At 36.6% G+C, this 8,865-nt stretch overlaps 1 protein-coding gene across 1 annotated transcript in view; it reads right to left on the minus strand.

Annotated features, from left to right (window-relative positions):
• LOC129230522 (zinc finger protein Gfi-1b-like) overlaps window positions 1–5,864 on the minus strand; it is a 36,660-nt gene extending 30,796 nt beyond the window's left edge. Inside the window, exons 1-4 of the mRNA XM_054864926.1 lie at window positions 5,861–5,864; window positions 5,177–5,414; window positions 3,313–3,488; window positions 1,353–1,748 (exon numbers count right to left, since the gene is read on the minus strand). Of these exons, the coding sequence (XP_054720901.1) occupies window positions 1,353–1,748; window positions 3,313–3,488; window positions 5,177–5,414; window positions 5,861–5,864 (814 nt within the window). The remainder of the gene's footprint in view (window positions 1–1,352; window positions 1,749–3,312; window positions 3,489–5,176; window positions 5,415–5,860) is intronic.
• Between the last annotated feature and the right edge of the window lie 3,001 nt (window positions 5,865–8,865).

An 8,865-nucleotide genomic window follows, 5' to 3' on the forward strand; every position in this document is an offset into this window, starting at 1 on the left:
CGAAAGAAAATGGTTCACAATTTGAATGGAATCGAGATTTCTGAAACTTGATTTAAAAAGGCTTGTAATTTTTTTTCCTTTTGAGATAAAAGCTTATTTTTTCGACCATAGGTCGAGTTAATTCCGGAGTAAAAAAGGTCGCTATTTCCAATGATGTCGAAAAGAAAGCTGTGGGACAATTCCTTCTATTTTTATTGATTTATTTAATGAAGAAAGTAGTACCTAAATTTCAGCTAAGCCTAAAAAAAATCGAGCTAAAAACGCAAATAACTCCCGCTGTAATAAAGTTAGAGCATTGAAACAAATAGCGTAGAACGCGAAAAATTCTACCCTTTCGAACGATATGTAATATTAATATGTGCAAGTAATTTTTCAGCCCCATATTCGGGAATTTATGTGAAAATTGGACCTAAATTGGAATAAAAAAAGAACTATTCATCGAATTGTTTTCGAACTGGTCTGCAAACCTTCTCAGGACTTAAAGGAACAAACTGTTAAAATTTCAGCGCAATCGGCCGGGTAGTTCTCGAGTTTTGCGAGTTCAAACACACAGACGCTTTTTGGAGACTTCATTTTATACTATGTAGAGATACATCCTAACCCAATCTAGACTGCAGAACGATTGCTGGTCAATTGACAAGTGAACGAAAACCGGTTTTGAACTTTCATTTGAGATGCAACCGTATTGATTTGGTCGTGGTGGCCTGATTGGCGTCGGATTCGTAACCGAAGGGTCCCGGGTTCAATGGTATCAGATCATATACCTGCGTGTTCATTAATGGTGAATGGGGCACATTAAATATGCCATATTTCCAAAGTCCTCCAAGTGAGTCAATACCCCTGAAGAGTGCTAGACCAGGGATTGCTCGACTCCCTGGTCGAAGCTTAAAAAAAAACAGCTGGCATGGCTCCCTCCAACCGATAAAACCACAAATAGTGGAGGTACGGGTGACTCCGGAGCAAGGGCGCCCATATAGGGGGGTAAGAAGAAGGGGCTCAAGCCTCCCTCCCCCTTGAAATGAGAACTTCCTTGTTTTTAGTGCTTTTTTCATTGCAAAAATGTATAAAAATTTCGCTTTCACCCATTAATGAATAAGTTATTAAAAATATCAAATTTTAATATCTCTAATCTGTACTGAAATCGGTTTCCATAGGGAAAATATTCTGCTAAAACATGTGGAAAATTTTTGAGCCCCCCCCCCTTAAAATTTTGCATGTGGGCGCCCTTGCTCTAGGGTGGGATATGATATAGTATGTTGATTTCTGTACCTCTCACGCAGGATTTACCATATTTTCACCACAACACCATGTACATGAATTTTCTGCCTACTTCTCCAAGAGATTTCACCTACCTGTGTGTATGTAGGTGTGCTTCTTCATGTCCGACTTCTGATGGAACCGCTTCCCACAGTACTGGCAGGGGTAGGGCCTAGTATCGGAATGGATCAACAGGTGGGTGGAGAGGGTGGAGCTCCTCTTGAAGGTCTTGCCGCACTGCTTGCACTGGAAGCTTCTTTCTGCGGTGTGCACCGCGCGATGCTGACTGAGGCTGACCTCGTGCCCGAAGGTCTTGCTGCACAGCTCGCAGGCGAAGGGCCTACGACCGCTGTGGGAGCGCCGCGAGTGCACTTCGAGTCCGTGCGGAGTGCTGAACATCTTGTCGCACTTGACGCACGAGTACACGTCCGAGTGACGCACGCCCGGCTGGGACTTGACGCCGGGAGGGCTGCCCAGGAGAAGGCCTGCGTCTGGGGAGAGAAATTTTTCACTTTAAACTAGATAACAAGGAAGCTGGATATTTAACTATTTGTTTGTATCGCATGCATCGAGGTGACAGCAGTGAAACATCCTTCTAGATGTCGCAATATCAAATGATGTTTTGTTAAGTTCGGCGCAATTGGGTTGTTTTCCTTTTTTTTTTTTTTAAATATCTTTTTCATAAAAGAACATGGTCGAAAACATGAGATGAGTTACTTTTTTAGTTTTCACTTTATTTCTCTCTTAAAAAATAATCTTGAAGGACGTTCAGTTGCTGTTTTCGTTTTCGCTGCTGAACCAGAACAAAGTTTTGGGACACTGCCAAACTTCGCCAAATGAATATTTTATTTAACTAACAATTATCACTTCGCTAATAATTGCTCACAGGGAAAAAATCACCAAAAAGCGATATTTTGCCAGTAAAAACAGGCACGCGCTCCGATTCAAGATGGCTGTCTTTACTTGTGTCGTCAAATGTTGGGCAAATAAAAGTATTTTCTAGCTCCATGTTATCATTATTATTTTATTTTGTTTCGGTTATTCTATCAATTTCAGTGTCTAAAAGTAGTACTTTTGGCCGATGGAAACACCTTCATTTAGTGTGATATTGGTGGACCAAGCTCAAGCGGTCGCAATGTCCATCAATGTTTTGTGGAAGAACCAAATAATTTCTCTTGTATTTGTTACATGATCGTATCACTTTCTTTTTATCTCGTGCAGTTTTCTTTTATTTTCTTTATCAAAAGAAAATTTGAAAATATTGGTGAATTGTTTCCAATTTTATAGTCAGTTTTTTAAAATCAAAATAGGGGAAAAGAAAAACAAATTAGATTTTTTGAATGGGATCTTGCCTGATTTTACCTTCAAGTGGATGCGCCAATACATCAAGTGGTGTCGATATGTATTGTGAACGAACGTACATGAAGATGAAGTATTGTAATGTATGTATTTATATATACATAGAAACTGATTGCTCTTTCGATTTTGTGCTTACACCCCGGTTCGTCGTCGCGCAAGCGGAGCATATGATATTCTGACAAGATTTTAGTAGGGTATACAGTTAAAAAAGTGTGCTCGACAAATTGTTTCGTTTTAAAACATTTCAGACATTAGTCTGAAATGTTTTATCGCAGACAATATAATTTTTGCAAAGAACAGACGTAATTTAGTAATAATCCTAACATACAAATGCTATCATTAAGAAAGCGAATTCTATGTTAAAATTACGTTTCCTCGAGGGTAATTCTATTTTAATAGACTAATCAAATTTCGTACAAAACACTCCACAGAGCCTCGAAATGGGTCAGATCCTTGTTCATTGCATAAACCTTATGTTCAACATGAACTCTTCTTCTATAAAATGCAATTAAGTTTTGAGTATTTCCAAATGTTTGAATATTTTCTTTTTCTCAATCACAGACGTATCTCGAAAGATACGTCTGTTCCTGAGCCATACTCCATCTGAGTCGATAGTCGCGTGGAGCCTATTCTATTTGTTTTGCTTGTCACTCATAACCTTGTTTTATTGTGGAATCCTGAACTGGGGTCTCTTACCTTTAAAGTGGTTGTGGAGGTGGTGGTGGTGCGAGTGGAGCTGCTTGAGTGAATCTGGGTACGTAGAGCCCAAACCCAGTAGTGGAAATGAAACGCAAGGAAAAGGCCGGAAGAGGTCACTCGTGTAGTGAGCAGGAAGTACACCTCCGTTGCCACCGGAAGGGGAAGAATTGGACCTAAAATTGCAAAGGATAGGAAAAATTGCCAATTACAAAGATATAAGAAATTGAACAATTCAATTTTAGGGCATGATTAAGTGAAGGGTTATTTGGTTTAGCTGAAAGCTTATTAGATGGAAATGAACTACATGACTACACTCGGGGTGATTTCCAAGCCTAAACTATTGGTGAGGGAAGATTAGGCAGCAAAAAAATACATTCGGAGAGTTCCACGTGTTTCCAAACAATTGTGCGGGCGTCACTATTGTTTGAAGATCACACAAACTTTGCTTTCGACGAGCACGAACGGTAGCGACCGGCTAGTTGATCACGTGACAGCTGATGATCACGTGCTCCAATCAACCAATTAACAGCTTAGAATGGTAGCCGGTGCGCTTACCGGTTGATCATAGAACACTGCGGTTAGTAACCGGTTACTAACCGGTCGACCGGTGAGGTTCGTCGAACGCAAGGTATGAAAAAACTTGTTTATCAAAATTCCAAAGTTATCAATTTTCTTACAGCCGGTTGCCTTGTCTAGTGGTCAGAGAAGTCTGACTGCGATGGGGAGGTCCCAGCTTCCAGTCCCATCCCGGGCATAGATGTACTTTCTCTTTCTTGCTTTTTCTTTGTGTGACTATGTTGTTGTGATGTGAATGGTTGCCTACCCTTTACACGGGTCCTTATGACATGTGTGTACTGTGGAAGTCGAACTTTACACCAAATTACGGTGTAGTTAAAAAAGTGAAGCATCGCACCCCAAACTTGCCAACCTAGCTGAAACAAGTCAACGACAATGAACTTAGATTTTCCTCTCCATCAGATCTTCTAGCGGAGAAGTACCTGATTCCCACTATTTTTACTTCGCTTTTTTTTCGTGCGTATTATGTGTTTCAGTTACTCCATACATATTGTACTCTTTGGTAATCGGAAACAATTAAGTTTGTAACGCTTTCCATATTTTTTGTAGACGATTAGGTTACATTTGGATGTAAACTGTACTTTTGTGTGCCTTTCATATAAGTTTCGCATATTTTTCGCGAAATTTTCCCCATTACATGATTTTAGGTTACTTTTAGGGCTGTATACGGTATATGGGGTCGCAGGTTGAGTATAATTGCTTTCACATTTTAAGCCTCTAATTGAATGTGTAAGTCACGGCTTTCTACTACATCAATCGTAGATTTACAGGCACCTAATTTATATTCTTACTTTTATTACTTAAGTTTACATATTTTCATAATCAAATATCTGTAATATTTCATATACATATTTATTCTAATTTTTCTCATACTTTACATGTATCATTTGCCCTTTGTGAAGTAGGCTGCCTTATACATACATATATTTTTTGCTCAAATGAAAGAATTATTGTTATCTACGCAATACTATTTAATAAAACTTTCTTCACCAAGTGTGTTTTCCCGGATCATTTTTGTTCCCGCTTTGCTTTGGCATTCAGCTATGTTTCAAATATTACAAACGGCACTATAAGTGATGATTTTTTTTTTTTTTTTTGAATAAAATATTTCGGAAAAAGCGTCTGATAACTTTTATAGAAAATAATTCCCAAGTCAAAGCTTGACGAGTAGAAGAATTTATCATCTCCAGCAAGCATAAAACCATTATGTCCGACACGTTGTCAGTAATAACACACCAAATAAATCAATTTCGTTTTAGAGCCCGGCTTTACCGGGAATACTCACCTGTGCATGAGTGATGTGGGGCTAGTAGGCGAATGCAGCAGCGAGGCGGCGGTGGCGGAGGGGAAGAAAAAGGGGTGCGCCCTCAGGTCTCCCGGCCACAGCCCCAGCCCGAGGGACCGGAAGTCCGCCCCCGACAGGGCGGGGGGCGTAGGAAGGCCCAGGTCCTTCGGCAGGGCGGGCGGGGGCTGACGCGGCCCATCTGGATCGTTGGAAGAGGGCAAGCAATCGGATTTGCCATCTGGAAGGAAACGATTCAAATTAACAAGTCACCTAAAGCACGAATTCTTAATCATTGGTTCGGAGGACCGGCACCGATCCAAAAAAAAAAGCCACTTACTCAAAATAAATAATTAAAAAATATAATGATAATAAATTTAAAAAAATGAATAAAACAAATTTCAAAAAAAAAAAAAAGAAAGAAAGAAAGAAAGAAAAGCAATAATGTTCCAGAATTTAGATGGTGCATTTTTTACCAATTTTGAGATTAATTTCATAGTTTTCTACGTTTTTTCTCGAAGGTTTATTTGCTTACCTATAATTATTACAATAATTACTTTTTTTACACTTACATAATTAGAGGGTGGGGAGGGTTGTAGTCTTAATATGTCTATAAATTACCATTGACAGTAATGCTAAACCATAATTTCTGGCATATTGATCCCTAAATAGTCCTGTTTGCTGCACCCATGACTGTCAGTAATCTTAAAAACTTTATCTTTTTTTTTCAAGTCTTTAATGTAACTTTAATGTAAAGTTTTCTTTCTCTTTTTATTTTCTTTTTTTTTTCTTTTTCAATGTAAAAAAATAAAACCCTCACTGGTCCGTGAATTTGTTTCACCAGTAATAATTGGTACGCGTTAGGGTGGATCGATAAAAATCGATTTCTTTATTTTGAGATCGCGTTACCTCTCAAAAGTTATAGTTTGGTATCCTCATTTGGGTAAACATAAAAAAAAAAAAAAAATTCTAAGTTGACTTCTTTAGTTCGCGCATGAGACTCAAAGCTTGAAAAAAATAGGCTAAAATTTGAAATTTTCAGAAAATAATAAAATTAATTTTTTTAATTTTTCGCAATGCAACAGCCTTAAATAGCGTAGTTTGAACGTAAAAAAAATTATAGCTATTACATAAGATCTTAGTTTGCGCATACGCCGTAGATTGGGTTTCAAATTTCGGGAGGTTTTAGCCCAATTTAAAGCATATGCGCAAACGAAAGATCTTTAGTAAAAGCTATAAAATAAATATTATTTTTTATGTTCAAACTACACTATATACTGACAACTTAGTGCTGTTGCCTTATAAAAATATAAAAATCTAATTTTATTATTTTTTCAAAAAATCAGTTTTTAGCATTTTTTTTTCAAAGTTTCAACGTAATGCGCAAATTGAAGACGTCAATTTAGAACAATCCCCCCCCCCAATTGTGGATACTAAACTAATGCTTTGGAGAGGTAACGCGAGTCCGAAATAAAGAAATCGAGTCTTTTGAACCTCCCTAGTATGCGTGTCAAAACAGATTGATAAATACTGAAGAGAATAAGATAAAAAAACGAGCTGATGTGTGCATCACATGACTTCCTTTTACTCCAGTTTAATGTCATTTCCCCATTATTGGCAATTTTAGTGTGATTCAATTGTTTACTCTATAAATATCACCAACAATGGCCAAATTGAAGCCAAATTTAAAATTAAAAAAAAAAAAAAAAACATCGCTAAATTTGTCGACAAAACTTGGCGACCAAAGGACTGGCGATATATCTCGAAGTGTCCGACAAATTATAACACCACCTGAGTTTACGTCGAAATTAACAATGAGTTATGCGAGATACATACACACATTCGCACATACATACACTGTAAAAAAAATTCGGAAACGTTTCTGAGTATATCGTGCAGCTGCGGTTCATGAAATTTTCAAAAACGTTTCTGAGTATTTCGGAATTATCTTTCTGTAATTTCCGGAAACGTGTCTGAGTATTTCGGAATCCTCTTTCTGTAATGTCCAGAAACGTGTCTGAGTATTTCGGAATCCTCTTTCTATAATTTCCAGAAATGTTTCCGAGTATTTTGGAATCCTCTTTCTGTAATTTTCAGAAACGTTTCTGAGTATTTCGGAATCCTCTTTCCGTAATTTCCAGAAATGTTTCTGAGTATTCTGTGCAGCTGTGGTTCATGAAAGTTTCGAAAACGTTTCCGAGTATTTCGGAATTCTCCAAACAATTTTCAAAAACGTTTCCGAGAATTTCGGAATCCTTTTTCCGTGATTTTTTCTAAAAAATAATTCTTTACTATAGTATTGCATGCCATATCAGTTTCAATTCTTTCATATCTAAGAGCAATGAAACAAGCAATTTTAGAATCATTCATGGATTTTTTTTTTTTCTGAATTTCTAATGACAAATAGCATGGTTAACAGCATAACATATGCACAGTTATAAATTTTTGAAAATTCATGAAATAATATAGTAGTTTCATTCATAATCACAAAATCGTCGGGGGAGGGAAGGGGAGTACTTTCTCAAAAGTGGGATTGTTTGTAAAACAATATTAAACTTCAGTTTTTCTCTCAATATTTTCAAGACAAAATTATCAACATATTGTATTTTTAATGCAGAACTTAAAAACATATCTTGTATCAAACTTGATAACTTTTATTTTCGGATAAAATTTGACAAAACTTACCTACACTTTGCGTTCCGAAATTCGCTCACGTCAAGTCAATTTCTTTGACGAACAAAGGGTACCGAAAAGTAGCAACAGAGAAATTGATGAATTTAAATATGACACCAAAGTCCCCCTGCTGGAACCATTCGGGTTTATTCTTCTGTTCTTGCCCTTTTCCAGTTTATCACAAATATAGATACTTAATCAAAATAGGTTACTGATTTTATTTTTAGAGTGTGCGCAAAATGCATTATATATTTTATTTATTAAAACATTGAACTCTATTACATGATTATTCCATTTCATATATACGAGAGTCCCCCCCCACACCATAAGAGTGATGGTGCACCCATAAAATGATATAAAGCGGCCCCCCCCCCCCTTAAAAAAAGCAACCCCTTGAAAATGTCAATGGCACAGTCTGCGTGGTGAACGCCCCTCGTCTTCTCCCCATATGTGCATTGCATATTAATAACATAGTATTTAAAAAATGATCACTTTTAAAACGATGACATGAAATAATATTACTTTTTATTTCGGCATGTAAATGCAGCTGTTCCATTTTTGCCACTGACTCATTCCTCCTGACTGTCCTACATTAAACTAGTCTATCCACGAAGGAAATGTTATTTTCGGAACAACTAATGTCAAGGAATTTTTTTTTTTGTTAACCATATTTAACAAAATGAATAAGCAGATGAATTAATTGCATAACTATGTTCTTACTAATAGATAATATGGTCATTTTCTAATGGTATAAATATTTTTAAACGAATGAATAAATTATAATAAAAAAGATAATACTGGCAAATTTTTTTGAAGCATATTACAATACTAGAAAATATTTGCATTACCATATTTTTAATGAATTAAACAATTGATTTTTTTTTCTTTTTGAACCAAAATGTATGTACATCCAAGTATTTCGAAAAAACTTTTCTGTGATTGCTTCTCAAATATAAATCTTATTTCTTTTGCGTAATTAATCAGTTTCAGTTGGTTACAACAAATAGTACACCGCGCAC

Source organism: Uloborus diversus, chromosome 9 (assembly GCF_026930045.1).
Source record: "Uloborus diversus isolate 005 chromosome 9, Udiv.v.3.1, whole genome shotgun sequence".
Classification (NCBI taxonomy): Eukaryota; Metazoa; Arthropoda; class Arachnida; order Araneae; family Uloboridae; genus Uloborus; species Uloborus diversus.